Source organism: Eufriesea mexicana, unplaced genomic scaffold, assembly GCF_001483705.2.
Source record: "Eufriesea mexicana isolate 0111107269 unplaced genomic scaffold, ASM148370v2 scaffold4744748238, whole genome shotgun sequence".
Lineage (NCBI taxonomy): Eukaryota > Metazoa > Arthropoda > Insecta > Hymenoptera > Apidae > Eufriesea > Eufriesea mexicana.
Genome location: NW_016907970.1, coordinates 217,120 through 236,612, shown reverse-complemented (window position 1 = coordinate 236,612; position 19,493 = coordinate 217,120). Strand labels below are relative to the sequence as shown.

General features: G+C 25.2%; 2 protein-coding genes across 3 annotated transcripts in view; one reads left to right on the top strand and one right to left on the bottom strand.

The window, feature by feature from the left end:
• The window catches only part of LOC108550163 (vacuolar protein sorting-associated protein 45-like), a 31,467-nt gene extending 27,167 nt beyond the window's left edge, over positions 1-4,300 (bottom strand). The window contains exon 1 of the mRNA XM_017903830.1: positions 4,078-4,300. Coding sequence (XP_017759319.1) covers positions 4,078-4,170 — 93 coding nt within the window. The 5' untranslated portion in view covers positions 4,171-4,300. The remainder of the gene's footprint in view (positions 1-4,077) is intronic.
• Positions 4,301-9,108: 4,808 nt separating this feature from the next.
• The window catches only part of ZnT63C (solute carrier family 30 member 1), a 121,794-nt gene continuing 111,409 nt past the window's right edge, over positions 9,109-19,493 (top strand). For both annotated transcript variants that reach the window (XM_017903879.1, XM_017903863.1), the window contains exon 1: positions 9,109-9,213. The gene's annotated coding sequence lies outside the window, so the exon portion shown is untranslated. The remainder of the gene's footprint in view (positions 9,214-19,493) is intronic.

The following is a 19,493-nucleotide window of genomic DNA, read 5'->3' as shown; positions in this document are numbered from 1 at the left end:
GTAAGGTGGAAAGGAAAAATTAAAAATATTTATTTAGAAAAACTAAGGCTTTATAGTATATTTGAAAGAAGATAAGCAAAAAGGGATGGAACGAGACTTTAACTTTCATATTTTGAAGATTATTTCTGAATTTGTAATTACTGAATATATTTCATTAAACAACAATTAAATATAAAAAAGAAATACATATTGTCACAGGAAATAAAAATGAAAATTATAATTAATATTTTTAATTATAATGAAAATGAAATAAAAAAGGCTTAAAGTGCCAAACTTTGCCAAAGTGTCATTTACTAACAAAATATAATGAAACTTATTCATTATATGTACCATGTTACTCCATATGACTTTACAATATCTTTAATTAGATATTTTGAAATTTTCTCAATTAATAGCACAATAACTTCTATATTCAAATAAAAATTGTGAATTCATTATGTAATTTACTAGAAAGAAATAAACCAGAGATAAAAAATAACAATTTTAAAGATTTGATCAGGAAAAGTCAGTGATAAAATGTTTATCTTTATTCATAAAGGAATTTTCACCTATTTTAATTAGGAATAACCATTAAAAGTGATTATAAATCTTTTTCATTGCAAATAATTATCAGCCCAGAATTTTATTTTAGTTATCAGTAATCAATATCGATAGGCAACATCTATTTACGCTATTTTTAGTTATTGTCAATTTTCATTAACATGATGGATTTAGTATCGTAAACATAAAATTAATCATAGCATATGTTGAGCAACAAAAAATATGGATGTTTATAAAGAAAGAAGTAAAATAAAGGATACTCTGCTTTGATATTTTTATATTTACAATATCCTAAATAAAATCCTGACCATAATAATGATTATATATAACTAAAAACAATATTCATTATGCCCAAAAACGATTTCTGTTATTCACAATGATTATCGATAATAAAAAAGAAACTTTTAATTATTTATAATTGTTCAGAACTAATTGAATCTAAAATAAGAATATAATTGCTACAATATAACTTTTTTTTTCATTTTTATTATAACAGTTACAATCACTGAAATGAACTCTTGGCTTGTCTTAATTGAAGACAAAATGTAATGGTAAGCACATTGAATTCGCTGACATATTCAGCCTAATTTAGAAAACTGGTAGTGTAACATACAATGCATACCAGATACAAAATGCTAAAAACTGTATTAATTATTCTGATACACACTTTTCTCCTTATCTATCAACATTGATACTTATGTATATAAACATTAATTTTATGGAAAAAAATATTTAATACTTGATAGAGAAAACTCCATATTGATTACTACATGCTATGTAAAAGAGATATGAAATATTATGTACCTTGTCTAATATAATTATAAGAAAAAGATAAAATAAAATACTTCACGAATTATCAACACATATATGCGTGTCATGTAATTGGAGAGCTTTACACGTGCATAGTGTAGAGCAGATAATATAACCATCAAGGAATAATAAGATATATGAAATGAAAAGAATAAGAAATAATGAATAATTGATAAGAGCTAAACAAAAAAAACTACATTTCTATAAGATGTTTAGTTTTTATACAAAATAAAGTTACAGATTCATCTAATATACATGTATTTAACTACTTCTACACTTTATGTTTGTACTAATGATTAATGTAAATATCAAAAATGTATTAATAATGTATTTATTAAGGTTTTTATCGATATGCATTTCCAAATGAATTAACAAAAAATGTTAACATATATAAATCCTTGCCTTACAAATTATATTGGTGCCATAATGTTTAATTATGATAACTATTTGAAAGACTATATAACTTTTTCATTCTGCAAAGAAATCATACTTCTTTCTGCAATAATTATTCCTTTCATTTTATAATGAATCATTGATCTATCATGTGAATCAAAGTTCAGCTTATTCAATAATGATACCTACAACAATTTATAGCAAATCTATCAATTGAAGAAGTAGTCAAATATACATATACTAGATAAATCATTAAATTAAATTTTCTTCGAAACTAAAATCTCTACAAAAAAATTATATTCCATATTCTTAATTAATCTTCTCATAATGATTCGTTATTTGCCTAGGTTTCTATCTTTACATGACAATAAAAACCACATCATCTAAGAATTTTTATACAACAAATAAATACTATCATTATTAGGAATTTATGATATCATAAATAAACTAAAAGAATTAGGTGGGGATTATTAGAAATGTCTAAATTTATATTATAGTCAGTTAAAAATAAATAACTATTATGTATTATACCATATTGCATATTTTCTTTCTGATATAAATTTATATTCTCGCTCATAATCTTAAGAGTATAGGGTATAGAATTCAAGAATCCTCAATATGCACTGTTGGTAATATCCAAGAAAATGAAACCCTAAGACATATATTATATGTCTGCTTATTATAGCTCAGTCCTAGATCCCACTATTACAAAGAAATTCTATTTTCTAGTTTTTGTATTGTTTCAGATACCAAAAAAGTCAAAATTCTATATTTTCTTATAACTAAGCTACTGAAACTACATTATTTCCGAAACACAATGAGGATTATTTTTTCTTGTTGGTACTTTTTTATAGTACTATAAGATTTATCTACAAATTTTCTTTCAAAGTTTATTCAAATTTTATGAATTTTTATAGAAGTCTTACATTTATGTCCATATCTAATTGTATTAAAACTAGAATACTCTTCTCAGTCATTTATAAGTTAATCCAGCACGTAAATAAATATATATACTACTATTATTGTATTTATATTCTTGTTTGTTTAATATATGTAAGGTAATGCTGAGAAATAACTTTTTTATTTTTAAGGCAAGCAATTTTTCAATTACAGAAATACAAGATATTTAAATAAGTCTATATCCAATAGGGAATTAAAATTATAATAATTTGTACATAAATAAAATGAATGTATGTATATAAAAGCAAGTTTGTTTTAAAACCAGCTTTAATCAATTACTTAACAGGTCTGATAAATTTCATATAACAGGAAATATTAAAAGATAAGGAAAATAGAAAAGACAAGGAAAAGATAAGAAAGATAGATTTTACGTGTATATATACAAGATTTACCTTAAACAAAACCTAACTAAAAGGAATTACAATTACATGTATACATGATTATAAAATTATATACATTGCTGATATAGATTGAAATAATCTGTAAAATTTATGAATAATTGGCATTGTCAAATTCTATCATAGTCAAAGAATTTATATATAATTGCAAGAGAAAACACAAGATTTCTACGTTGAAATTTCAGGTTAATACTAAATGCTAATAATATACTACAGATTAATTACAACTGTTAGACTATAATATGTATGCTATTAACTTTGTTATTAATTATGAGAAATAAAACAATGAAATTACAATAAAAATCTATTATGCAAATAGTTTAAACCTTATTTCCTAGAACTATTTCAAAGATGATACTGATATACATAAACAATGGAATTTGTAAATAGATAATACACAAAAACAAATAGACAAAAAGTAATTTAATATGCTATAATAACAATAACATAAACAGTTATTAATAATAAAAATTACGTGATTAAATAAACATTAAACATACATTCCTAATAAATGAATATCTGCGATTAATATAACTTTCTTCAATTTTATTGTATTATTTATAATGTTATTAAACATTATGTTTCATTTAAAGAACTATTGAACAAGTTATTACACCACATTTGCATGTATTTGAGGTTAAACATTATTACAAATGTTGTACAATACAATTATAAGAATTCAAATACATGTAATTAAACAAATTATTTGATCATGTTAAATGTTCTAATTTCACTCTTATAAGAATCCTATCATATTTATAATGCATGAATAAGTTATTGAGGAAAGAATATTTTATAAATGTATTAATAAAAAAAACTAAATTGTTACAAGATTTTATAAATGTAACACTGAATTTTATTATTTGCATATACCAAATGAACGAATAATTTATATGCATCAATAATTTTATTTACTTGACGTAATTTTATTTTATTTTACTAATTTCATATATTATTAAAAATATATTGTATTTACCGTCTGCTTATCCATCAAAAGAACTTTCATACCAGGACCACTTTCTTCTGTCATCCGGGTAATATAAAATTTTAAAGCAATTATTAAATTCATTTTATCTTAATTTTTTTAACTTTCTACAACTATTGATTACATCTTATAAATTTGATAATAATAATACATTTAATCTGCAGATATTACAAAATATACAAAATACACACTTCATAAATGTAAACACCACCTTTCGAACAATTTGTATACCTACATTACTATTATCAATAGTTCGGAAATGAACTTTAAGTCATATATAGTATGATTAAGAGATACGAGCGACATAAGAAGTAAGTGCTCTAATTCGATTGGTTGATTCCATTTTTTCTTATACTATGATTTCCAAAAATAATCATTAAATAACTTTTTACTCTTAAGTTTTAAATAAGTGAATATAACAAATTATTGTAATGTATTCATAATATAAAATAAATTTCATATGTGTAAAATATTTAAATCGTTATAGAATAATTACTGTAGTTGAATGATTCTCAAGAAATAATATATTTTCAAATAGTTTGATGTCTCAATCATTTTTACTACATAATTTAATACAATCTTTAATTTCAGATTTCTCACATACTATATACATAAAAAATGTAAGATATAAATATGCAACTTCATATTACTTTATCTATGGTATAAGAAACTTCAAATTTTAATGTGGAATGTATTAATCACTAATTAAAATAAATGCAAATAAACGTGTACTTTGCAACATAAGTATAAAAAAATTATATATTAATTTGTGAATTTTAATTTAAATTAAGTGAATTTATTATTGTACAAAGTGTTATCTGTATTATATTATATTTTACATTATTGACTTTACTATATTTTATAAAATATTACAGAATGATATTTTTTTATGATAATATAACAAAATGTTAGGGAATATTTGGGTTAAATAATACTAAGATGTGAGTTATTTAACTCAATTTCTAACAACTAATTGTTTTTTAATTCGTTAATCACTCAACTTTGATATTCCCTATAAAAATATATTGGACTTCTTACGTTAAATATGTCTTACATATTAGTTAATAGTAATTAATTAATTTGAATTTGGAGATTCTTTTAAAATATACCCATTTAATAACTAGGTAATAAAAGTGACTTTCTAATTATAAATTATATGAGATAAATATAATAAACTTGGATTAAAACTGTTAAATACAATAATATCGACATTTTTTGTGGACATATTTAAAAAGCAAAGCGTATTGAAGAAAATATACTACTTTAAATGACATTTAAGATTTCTTAAAAAATTTAAATGAGTTTCTAAAAAATTTTTTTTAATTTTTCAAAGAAATTTTAGATCATTTAATGATATACATTTGTCGATTCACACTGGGAGATCAATTTCAATACTGAAGTTGAAATATTTCCTAAACTACTAGGTTTGCAAAATACTAATATCAATTATACAAGTATAATAATAAATCAAGTTACTATAGTGTTATTGTTTTATGTGTTCAACTATACAATGGATATATTAAGCTTTTTCATTGTTGAAAGTATTCTAATATAATCATTTTTCTAGGTTCTAATAACTTGTAATACATATTATAGCCATTAGACTAGAATACCTTTATTAGACCAGTATCTTTTTTACATATTAATGTATGATATCCATTTTTTATCCTCAATTTGTTTATTTTTGAGTACAATATAATTTATTTTAGTAATAGATTTTTTTTTTTTATTGGGATACAATAAAATATAAATAATAATTTTGTCAATAAGTATGCTGTGCTGGTAATTTATGTGGTACCCAACATTTAACTTTAAGATTTACGTTTGAAATAAATTATTGAGCTTGTGTATATCACTTAACATCATATTGTGGTTTACATTAATTTTCTTTGTTGTTTCTTGAAATATTTGTTATGAATTTGTCGTAATAGCTTTTTCCAAAAATACTATCAATCAATACCAAACTACAACATTAAAGCTTATCTTGAAATTTAATAGCTCCACTATAAAATTTCAAAAATCAATGTTGGTCATGTATGTTTATTCACAATATTTCGTTTCAAAATATTACGAGTATGTCAAAGTTGCTTGGTCTATATTGTCTTCTGACAAGTTCAAAACCTTTTTTAAACATACATAATTTACCATAATAATATAATCATAACAAAATAATTTTATTGTAAAGAATATTAAAATATATATGTAATATATATATATAATATTAATATTAGCTACGTAAAACTGTTTAGCTTAGGTCGAAAACTAATATTACTGTCCCATTAATTCAGTACCGTTAGAAGGTTTTCTTAACATAAATAGCTCAATATCTCATTATAGTTAATAATAAAGTGAATTTATACACTCTGGGTGTATGCATGAGTACATGTGTAATATTAATTGTATTTAAAAAATATAAATTAGTTGTAATTTATTCAAAAAAACAGGTTAATATAATTTAATAATAAAGTTACAATATTTAAATATTTATAAATTCAAAGTAATGTATTATAAAAAATAAACTCAATAAAGCACCCAAAGAAAAAAATTTTTAATTAGAAAAAATAAATACAAAATGTTTGCAGAAAATATTTTATTTCCTTTATTATATATTTATATAAGGCAGTTATGTAAAAACATATATGTAAAAAGTTATTTTATAAAACTATATTGAAACTCATAAGTTCAACACTTTCATCGCTAAAACTTTTAAAACTTAAAAAATAAATTCACTAAAGTTAGGTTGTCCTATAAAAAAAAATATAAGTTAATTTTCAAATAAAAAGTCTTTCAGTCACTTATATACACAAACTAAAGTTGAAAAAATAATTTATAATGGTATAATAGAAGCACTATTTTTAATTGTTTCCATTCTTTACTACCTTTCATTAGAGAATTGTTTAATTTACGAAAATATATTTACAATGAAGAATCTGAAGAAGAAAGCTGGATCATTTTTATTAAGATTCTTCTTTTTTTCTTTTTTTATCTGTCAGTCAATTTAATCAATTATGCTGGTATTACTATTAAATAGTAATAATAATTATTACTGTATCTTTATGTGAAAGCAATGTTTTCCATTACATTTTGTTCTATAAAATAATCGGTAGTTTAAAGTCAATCTTTGGAAATTCAAAACTTTTAATAATTTTATTGATTTTAAAATTATAAATTCTTATGAATGCATTCTTGATGAATGAATTATTTCTTAATACCTCTTATAAACTGGTCTCTTACAGTCATTAAAATGTATTTATTTCAAACTTTTAAATTATGGTAGAAATTATTGACATGATTACATTATAGAAACGCTATCATAAATTGTTATACTTATGAAGTGGAATTTTTAATGCCGCTAAGTATTTGCAAACACTGATTAAATTTACTTTTAAAGCTGTTTAAAAGTAATTTATATCTTATAGATTTTAATCCATAATGAATTAAACTAAACCTTCTTTGATCACTACATAAGTTCAAAAATTAAAAAATTTGAAATTCTGTATAATATTTAGCACCAATGAATAATTTTACTTCTTAAAAAGTATTTTTGTGGAGTTACAAATTTATTTAATGTACTTTAGAGGTGATTAAATCAAAATAGAATTATAATATAATAGCTACATATGCATGTATATAAAATGCAAATAATTTTATATGTTTTACTATAGTAACTTGAAACTGAATTAAATGTTTTTAAAGTATAAAAATTTCCTGCAATTTAAATTAGTCGAAAAATACCCAGGTAAGTTAATATTTATGTTAAAATGATATAATTTGAGTATTTTCTGGTTTATATTAACAGATATAATGATAGTAATATTGTCAGATTTATTTTCTATTGATATCCATTATTTCAATATTCATATCCAATTTTATTATTAATGACAATTTAAATATTAAAAAATTTAGTTATTTTCAAACATATGTAATGAAATTTATAAAATATATAACATGATTAAGTAACCGCATTCAACCATGAAATACGATTTTATGTTGCATGCAATCTATGTTGTTATGTTTCATTATATCATATTATCTACTTATACAGTATCTTACAATATGTAGTAAAAGGCAATTATTGCAATATTAATTATCTTACACGGTATAAAGTGTAATTTTTTATATTATTCTAAGTAGTTAAAATACTACTTATTTATATTAAGTACTGTCATTTTTTCATATTAACAAAAACTATATTTTTTATTATCTATTATGCGAAAAATTTTATATATTTTATACACTATTTAAAATGTTATTTAAGATAACTTCTGTCTTTGCAGAAATATATATATTAAATAAAATATATAATTTTAATGTTAAATCATATATAGTACATAATAAATAGTTTAAAAAAATTGCAATAAAAACACTATTTAATTTAAAGGAATAAGAGATATTGCATTGCTAATATCTCACAAGTGAAAATATAATTTTCATTGTAAAAATATAAAAAGTAAACCTTTTTGAAATATTATTGACACCATTTATTTTAATAATTAGCAATAGTCTCGTAATCGTCAAAATATTAATAATTAATATAATTTCAGTAATCTTTGTAATCTAATTTTCTAGAAAAAGAAAATTAAATATACATTTTTATTCATGATGTTTAAATATACAATTACTATGAATTAAATTTTATTTTATATCACTGAAGTTTAGTATTTTATAGATTCGAAAATATACGTGCAAAAATAATAGCAAGTCAAGTTTACCTTCTATGTACAGTATATAAACATAGACTAGAGGAAGAAAAACTCACTTCATTTTTGCTAGTCAATTTCCGAACATAATGTATTATTATAGCAACTGTTGGTAGTTTCAAAAAAGTGTAGTGATATTTGATCATCTATCTTTATTGTTACCTTGTCAGTGGTTTTATATCGTAATGTTATACATGATTTTTATTAAACTGTAGAGTTAAGTTTGGAAGTTTTGTGCATTTTAGTTTTTCAGAAATGAATTAAAGTAGTTAATATTTTGAAGTATTTAAAAAGAATCTAATGTCATTTTTTATTAGTTCTTGTGTTTGTGAATACACATCAATACTGTGTAACATTATAAACAGTTCGTGTTACTCGATGCAATTTTGATACATTATAGCAAGAATTGTAATACTTTATTATAAATGTGAGTATATGTCATTGTGCTTATATTATTTCAATGAATTATATAAAAATAGTATATGTAATGTTATTATTAACTCTCAAACTATCTAAATTGTTTTTATTGTTTTCCAATTAAATGTTAACTTTCTTTAAGTACACGTTTTTATATTTCTTTTGTTATTGAATAAGGTTGTGTTTTGTACATAGAAATGTGTGCAAAGAAGTACGAATGAGATATTTTCTTCTAAGGATTTAAATATTTAAATTTATAAAAAGTTTATTATTACTACTGAATTAAAAAGAAATTGCATTACCGTCATTAAGATAACGAAGTATATTTATTTCGGATATTTTGTGGTTAGATTTGCTATCATGTTTCCAAGCATGTATTGACAATCATTTACATATGTAAAATAAAAACATTGGTAAGATATAATTTCAAATTTTATAAGAAAAATGAATATATTAACAATTTATGGTTAATTTTTAATTATAATTTAGGTAACATGTATATTCTATTTATGTAGAAGATATATTACAAGTATATTGAAAAGTAGAAGAAGAAATAATGTAAATAAATTAAGAAAATTATTAACAAATATTACACGCTTAAAAATTGAAAGTTTTGTCTTGGTATAATTAAATGTACTATATTAGTTTTAATTTTTTATACAAATTTAATATTATTAGCTGTTTTTAGGTTTCTTTAGGTTTCTTATAAATAAATAGTATATGTTATTAATATCTAAAATAACACAATGTTATTCTTGAGTACATCAAGAGTATGATTCAACATTGTTTATGAATGAAGTCCTATGTTACATTCTTTAAACGTTTTGAAGTACAAAATTAATTTAATTAAATTTATTTATGATTACCTTACAGATTCGATTATATTACATAGATATGGAACTTTTAAATTAATTCTGTGAATTGATTCTTAATACAATAAGTTATTATTGTTGATATATAGTATAATTATTACATAATCTAATTATGTTTTGATATATTTGTACGAAGAAGAAGAAAAATGTTAAAGATTTTATTAAAAAATATATCATTTTTATAATTGATTAGTTCTATCCAAAACGAGAAATCTTATTTCTTTAGGTCTAGTAGTAAGAGAATAATAAGAGAATTTTTTAAATATATTTTGTTCCATTTTACAAATGTAAGTAAAAAGATTTTTTTGAGTATTTAATTTATGAAAAACTTGTAAATTATATTTAGTACTACATGAATAGAGTTAAACATAATATACCAATGTTCTTATATCACATATATTTTTATTTATATTTTATATTTTACATTTTTTAATATCACGAAATTAGATGTCTTTTATCGTAGTTTGACAGTGCCATTTGTTTTAAAATATAAATATTTATGGTAACTAAAATAAAATTAAGGTTATCTATATATTTTAGAGTTTTCAAAGCTTAAAAAGTGTTATTGTTATTATGTATATCTTTTGCCAAGTAACAAAAATTTTATTATTTCTAAGGTTTTGGTTTTATTTCTTAATGTAAAATGTAATATTTCATAATGATACTAATATTCCATTTACCTTTTTACAGAAATGGTTTTTCATAAAATGGTCTTTAAGTTTGAGTAATGTAATAATTTCATATCACTTTTTGATACGTATATTATTCAATGGAATTTGTATAAAATAGGTTCGGGCAATATTTGTTGTCTGATTGTAATGGAAATTTATATAATAATATTTGTAAGGTCATATATTGAGCCTAAGTTTTTTTACAAAAATATTTTATTACATGTTTGAATTATTCTTTTGCCCCAATATAATTTGTTAAAGCATATGGTTTACCTTTAGTATATCTTTTCTACAAATTTGTATTTACGTAGTTATAATCTTTAATTCAGTCAATTAATGTCATCTTTACTTTACATAAAGTTTTGATATACTCTGTATATCTAAGTTTCTATTTCGATAGTATTAAGCTCTTAAAAGTAAAGAAATATTTGTGAAATTCATAACATCTCTATTGATATTTGATGTTTATTGTTTTGTTATTGATTATTTTTTTCTAATTAGTTTTACTACTCTTGTGGGTTTTGCGATTTTTGTATTATAAAAATTATCTTCTATAACAAATGACAAAAATAGGTATATCTTCTAAAAGTTCTATGATTATTATTGAAATTCCACGACTGTTATTAAATATCAAATAAGAAGCATATTTTCCAAAAATCTAGAAATTTCTTATATTTTATGAAGTTATCGTAAACTTGACTTTTTGATAAAGGCTAAAAAGCAAACATTTCTTAAGTAAATCATAGTTGTTTGAGTATTTTTGTGACGTCTCAAAGATGTATAATGACAATAACACTTTGTTATAGTACATTAGCTATCTATATGGAAATTAATTACGATATTGTATCTCTAAAATGACTTTTTATACAAAAATTTAAATTAATTATCATAAAATATAAAAGTCATTTCATTTAAGAAGAACAGATGGAATGCTTTTTACATTATTTTGATGCATCAATAACAGTATACTATTTATCTTGTAAAAGCGATCACACGTTAAAAGAATTATTATATTTCTATTTGCGTAGAATATTTTAATAATGAAAAAAATGTGGAATTTTTGTTTTGAAACAGTATATTTGTCAATTATGCATTTGAATGAATTACTATTTTTAAAAGTGTTCTAATCCATGAGAAAAGTTTCCTTCTTGGATAATTGTCTCATAAGAGATATTAACAGTGAAACAAAGGCTAAAAAGACAAAAGATATTTTACACGTTTTGTTTTGAAAATATACATTTTTTTTAACTGAATGCATTAAAGCATAAAATCTGTTATAAAAAATAAACATATAACACGATAATTATTTATTTATAAGTATTGCAAGTACTTCACGTATATTTGTTTGAATGCATTTTTTAAAATATTTTTTTACATATAATACAGTATTCTATAGTTTTAGTAATTATCAAATATACATTCATAGATGTATGCAGGGTAAATAAATTCTTTAAAAATAAAATTAAGCTACATACATTTAATAAGGAAGTTAGTTCAGCGGCAATTTTTCATTCTTTCACAACAATGTCCTTTATAATGCAGTTGTCATATCATTTCTGCAATAGATATAGGAATTTCATTTTGTTATAACGTAGATAAGATAAATAGTTAAATTTTTTGAATTATAAATTTTTTTAATAATATTTAAGTAAGGATTCATGTAAAGCATTTTGCTATTCAAACCTTGGTATATTTGTAGTTTGTTGAAGTATGGATTAGTTAACTCTTAATAATGTTTTTTAAATTTTTAATTAATTTTGTAAAATATATGATTATACGAAATGTGAATAATCGAATGTTAATCGATGCGCGTATTTTTTGAGAATGTAGATTTTGAAAATTCATTAGATACGGCTGTATAAGAATTGACTACCATGTTATGATATTAATACTATTTTTATCTATATTTGTTTTTGTTCCTGATAATAAAATGGTTTAAAAGTGTAATAACTTTTCACGTGTTAATTATTGTTATTATTACAAATACAATCGGTTATATTTTCTTCATTGTAGTAAATAATTATGTATAAACAAACAATTCAATTTACATTATAAGAGAAATAAGTGGGGGTGTGGTAGAACTCGAAAATATCAGGAACCCGATGGTCGGGACTCGACCCGTTCCGGCTACCATTACTCTAAATAGTTCGTAATGGTGCATGATAGCGTAAAAAATATGTAAATACGCAGTCAGACGTTTGTTTAGAAGACATTGCGAAAGTTTGAATGCATCGATCGAAACGAATATAAAAGGTTAGCGGGTTCTCAGAATTTTCGGAAATTTCGACTCTTTCGGGAATCCTGATGAATCGTAGAATCTGGAAATTTTCAGTTATCTGTCTTGATGCTGAAAGAATTTCCTCTTTCCTACCCGACTAGATATTTCAGATTCTCACTCATCCCTAGAAACGAGTTACATCGTTTGTAATCTATAAACAATAGGCACTTTAAAGAAATAGAATAACCTATGGTGGTACCGAGAGCAACCGCGTTTGATTCAACAAGCGTATCACGATTAAAAAGAAATATAGCGTTTCATTTAAAAGAACATTTAAGGGCATTAAAATAAAAGGCATTGGAATTGTTTCTACCCTCCACTTGCAGGAAAGCTATACCATACAATGTTTCTTCAATTAGTTCTACTACCTCTGTTAAATCTCTTTATAATCGGTAAAGAGATCACGCTAATGGAATACTTTTGTGACTTGCATGACTTATACTGAAGTATATAAAATATTATCCGTGTTGAAGTAGTGGTGCTTATTTGGTTCTTTGAATTTGGTTAGTTTTCCTTATTTTAGGCTGATTTGCTTAATGATTTATTTCTGTTTGAAACTGTGTAATATCGTCACAGTGTAATATTCAGATTTTACGTATAAGAAAGTCGTGCAATGTGACATAATAGTTTAACCAATGCGTTTATATATTACGAAATAAACGAAAGATATGGGATGAAATTTTTCGATTGGAAGTTGTTTTTAAGTAAAATGTGGGGCGTTCGTGAATCTGTCGAAGTGGACAATAGCTTGTTTCAGATGCAGGACAGTTTATGACTCAGTTCAGATGTGTATTGTATTTTATGGGGAATTTTACATTGTGAATTAGTATGCATCGGTGTGATATGTGTATTAGTAACTTCATACGGTATTTATCTCGACGATAAAAAGTTGCGCTACTTCTGGCTCATTTAAACGATTTCTACACGAGTCTCTCAAGTGGCATAGATTTTTCAATTGTACTCTTCATGGCTCACGAGAAGTCTGTCGGTACAGTACCGGGGCAAGAAGGATTCTTCACTCGTTCCGCTTGTCTTCACTTTTCATACTCCTCTAGCTCCACCGTATTCAGCTTTTCCACGTCACATAGAATTCTAACATCGGATTCGAACATTTGCAAAAGTGTTTAGTTCCCTGATTTACGTTATTGTATAACGTAACACTATACGATACACGCGAAATCGCGAGAAAGATATATACATAATACATAAAGATATACACGCTACTTCCCCTTATACCGTTACACCGAATATATTTCGATAGATCACAAAGATACGAAGATTTGTTTATTCGAACGAAACCTCGGCACTCGTTAATTAGACAAATTAATAAAAAAGAGAAATTTTTAACAGCATTTATAGATAAACTTTCTATGTTATCTGAAGCATCTTAAATTATCACGTGACGCTTCTAAGTCAATACCCTTTGATATTTACGATGTTATCTGTAAAATTGGTCATCAAGAACGACACAAAGAAAACAACCGGTCAAATGGGTATCGACTGGCGATCTGCGTTTATCTGATTTCTTAAGAATAATTACTTTATCTTAACTAAATGGTTTTATGTGACAGATTATTGAATTTGTTTCAACAAATGCTATCTTATTACGAGGAAAGAAAAATATGCGTGCGTATGTGTGTGTGCACCCGCGTGGTTTCATTGAAAAAAAAAAAAAACGGAAAGGTATAAAAAAATAATATGCATCGTACGATATACCCCTTTATACCAAACAACTATCGTTGCATTGCTTTCAGTTCAAGGAAACACCCTGTATGCCTGCGTTAATGCTTTACCATTTTCGCACTATCTGTCTTATTCGATCTCGATACATGTTATTCACTTTCTTTGTTATTCGATTCAATTAATGTTTGTTGCCGCTTTGGCCAATAATATGGTAAAGCCAAAAATCCGCGTGAAACGAAGCTTGCCCTTCGAAATTTCACCAATTAGATCTGCATTCCTTCTACGGAACTTTGGAATCATAAGCGTGCTTTGTTTAGTCTATGATTACAATCGTCGAGTTCTTATATATATATATATGTTGCAAAAATGAACTTAAAAGCTCCTTTTATACTTATCTCTACTCATTACCGGAAAATATTGTACTTATCTCTACTCATTACTTGGATGTTGCAAACCACTTAATGACGTTACTAATGGTATCTGATGTCGATACCGTAATTAGTCCTCGGTAATCTGAGGGAATAACAAGTTAGAATAGTAAGACATGCGAATAGTGCTTCGTTATAAGAAATAATAATAAACGTTAAAGTAAATTCTATACAAGTAGACGTAGAGTTGTTTCTTGAAATATTTCTTTTAAATCGCGGCTACTATGTTTTATCTCTGTTTTTCTCCATCTAACATAATTCTCAATTGTTTATCGCTTAAGTATGTGAACTTCAATCAACTTTGGTATTTTGATTTATACGATATATATTAGTACAGATTTATAGAGAATTGGCACAGGGTACACATTTTGTATCGACGATTCTTCGATAGCGACAGCGACAGTTTTCAAACTGCGTAATAATTTATATTTTAATATTACATATTATTAGGCTTGTAGCATTTGTATTTAATACGCGATATCCCTGTTTCGCGTTATGGCGATTCGATAGCTAGTTCTTAGAAATGATCGAACAGCGAACGAGCAAGTATTTTTTTTTCCTAACTTTCATATTTTATTTTAACGATATACATGCGTATATACGTACATGCGTATATAACGCGGCATTAATGTTTCCGCTCATATAATAAAGAACGAAGATAGGAGCGAAGAGGGGAGTGTTTAAAATTACGCGTACGTCGATGCCTCGAATCTTCGTATATTTCCTAATTTTAATTATATATACGTAAAGTAATTATTTGCGTCGAAGAACTTTTGCATAACTTAAAGAAAATATTATTTTTGCATTTGAAGTATATATACGAACTGAAACGATATGCACTTTCTTTTACAGAACTTTCTTTTACATTTATAACTTTCAATTCGTTCAATTCGTTCAATTAAGATATATTGTTATTCGTTTCGATTATATCTGGAAAATGTGGAAATACATTGTTATCAGTGGGGCAGAATGATAAGACACGTGTCAAAATAATGGATAGTATAAACAGAATTTACTTTATTTCTTTATCACGGAAATCATTCGTTTCATCGATGATTTATATAATTGTTTTACCTTTTTGTGGCGTAATTACTGCCGTTCTTGCTCGATGCACTTTTTTAAGTCATTGATACTTTGAAATTGTCGACCATTGGTAAAAATGGCTCCTGCAAGGTTTCCTCAGCAATTTTTAATTATGTCGAGATCCAGGAATCTTGCTAGCCAACCGAGAATTTTTCTCTTTTTTCGATACGAATGAACGCGTTGTCGTGTTGCCGTATGAAATCATTGCCAACAATTCTTCTCGCATGTTTACACGTAACTTGCTCTTCAACGAGATTTACATATTTTTTGTTTTTTTGTTGTTTATTTCTTCGCTTCTAAATTTCATATTGGTTTTGCCATAGTAACTAGAACCAGTCTAAATCATAATTCCACTACCAATTCTACTACCTAACCAATTGTCGGCAACTTAATGACAATTCTCTGTTCCGATGTCATGGTAATAATTAAAATTATCAGGCCTGTTCATGCTAAATTTTTTTCTCCTCCTCGATAAATACGATATTACCTCACTTCCTTTCATATGAATATGTTTCTCCGGAAATGTATATAAACCGAATACATTTATATACTTTCCTGTTAGCAGGGGCTTTCTTTCCAATTTTTTTCATTCCAGTTGTTTATATCACGGTCACTGTAATATTCGCACTTTCTGTAATTTGCTTTCGATCATTTTCCAGTATGATGCCAACCACTAGTAGCCACTTTGTAGTTATACGGATGTTTTAATTTTAAAATTTGCTGTTCCATATTTACTTCTCTTTGTGATCTTAGCAATTTTCACTATACGTAGAATGCGTTGGATTTAGGTAGAACTTATGATAGAGCGATGTGTTATATATTTCTTTCAGCTGAGTGTTAAATATTATTCTTGGAATATTTATAGTTGCCAATTTGTAAAATGTAACTTTATTTATGTAACTTCTTTTTCCTTCATTTTTTTCCCTCTTTTATTCTTTATACATTATGAAATTTTAGAAATTTCAGAAATCATAAATTTGTCTGGTAGTTTATTTCACAGTCGGTATATATGTACATACGAAGTTCTTTCGCTCTGTTTCATTCCCAAGAATCGGTGGGACAATTCAACGAACACCAAAGCGTACATTACTACTGTATGTAGATCAAGGATAAGCGTTATGTCAGAACTAGATAAGCTCATATCAAATATCAAGTCGCTTTAATTGATTTTATTCCTTTTTTCTATATTCTCACATTTTATTCTGTATTACACGGCTTAGTGGCAAGGTAATATGAGATATAGTAATTACGCTTGGAAAATATAAATTATCAAACATGTAAAGTACGAAGAGAAACATATTGAATGAAAAAGAATTTAATAGCAATATCTTAGTATCAAGGTATCCGTATGATTTTAAATGTATCAGGTTAATCACAAATTAATTGCAGAGCGTCGATAGTCATGGTTTTATACCTAAGTTGTAGTAATTTACTTGTGTTGATATATCTATATTAAAAGTTGTTTATTCTTATGAACGCTAACCGCGTTTCTCTCGAATGCTTTCGCAAATAGCCAATCGTGGTTTCTTTCTACGAATATAAAAATATACGGAATATATCGGAAAAAATATATCGAATTTGGAGAAGCACTCAGATGTTTTATATCCACCGTGTTAATGTTCGGTACGGATAACACAAAAAATGTGCATATCGCGAAGAGAATGTGGTTAAAATGGAAAGTTCTTGAATACAGTACATAGAGCAGATTATTTAAATTAATTTTACAATGTTACATCGTACAGTGATGATGTTATTATTGAAAAAAGGTTATGCGAGGCGTCTACACACGAAGCTCGTTTATAAGATATTAGAGAAGAATATCGAGGTTAAAGGTGTTGACGAATTACATGATAAATTTATGAGAAAAAATGGGAGAATAAAGAAAAATGCAATTTTATCTACATTTTCCCATAAAATTTTTAATAACGAAATTCTCCGACATCGATATTACTTTTTTGGACTTTCGACCTAATGCTCGTGGGAAAACATTAAGGCGGAAAATTATCTTTAAAATTTTAATTTTGACTTGTGAATTTATACGTGATGCCAAGGTAATTTATAAAAACTCGAGATAAATTTATAAATTTATAAAGAATTTTGCACTATCACTTGCAAGTATCCCAGTGTTGTCGATAATCTTAGGTATCGATCTATCTATCTCTTTTCGTAAGTATTTAACAACGTTGAACCTTGGTAATAGGTCTATTTTCAAATTCCGTTTTTTATTCTTTTTATGTATTACCGACACAATTTAGGATTACATATGTCTTGTCTTTCCGAAAATGAAATGGCTGACACCTCACTTGTTTTGTTTTTCTTTATGTCCTTTTCCTAGTTTCAACTTTCCAACTTTTCTGTGTCCAGTTTTTCCGTTAACAAAACAACCATCGGTCATTAAATTATCTCATGCTTGTTTGATTAGAAAATATTAACTTATTCATATCTTGTTTGTGATTATGCTGCCGATAAATTTATACCTATCGGAGTCGAATAATTCAAATTTTCGATCATTTGTTCAAACAATTTTTATCTATTCCTGTTTCGCTAAATCTGTTCTTTTGGATATTCTTGTCCAATTACTATGTTCATTGTTTTCATTATTTTGAGTATGGTATAAAAGTTTTCGTTAAATATTACAATGTTCAGAGTGTGAGCAACTTTAATTGTTTTTTAAATAGCAGTAGGAATACTTTGAAGCCAGGCATCAAATATAAATATTCATCTTGAATCTTTCATTAGAATTTGTGAGCAATTCATCCAAATATCTTTCCCATAGAACATCTTTGAACGAGTCTTTTCGTATATCGACAACAAATAATTTTATATATGTTTAAGTAAACCAAATTGCAACTTAAATTCATTTATTTATCTTCTTATTATCGATTGTAATTTTTTTTTACGATCTCTGTAAAAGGTTCGATCTTTGATTTGAATCTCTGGCATAAAAATTTCAGAGGAACATTTTTGAAATTTATTTCTGATATATGTAAGAAATTGAATATTCCAAGTCTTCACAGTGAGATTTCGAATCATCGAAGTTATATTAGCTGAAGACAATTAGTAACGCTTACTTATATTGTTCAGTTTCTCCTCAACTTTCGTCGTACCGTTCGGTCATATTTACGTTTCGCTATATCACTGATGAGTCAATTACAACGGAAGTGATACCTATATCGAAACTACGTGTAATGAATTTTGCTCATCTTTAAATAAAAATCTCCTCGCTACTAGATGAAAGACAATTTATCGAATTCTGAGTTTGAAAGTGCAAAAAT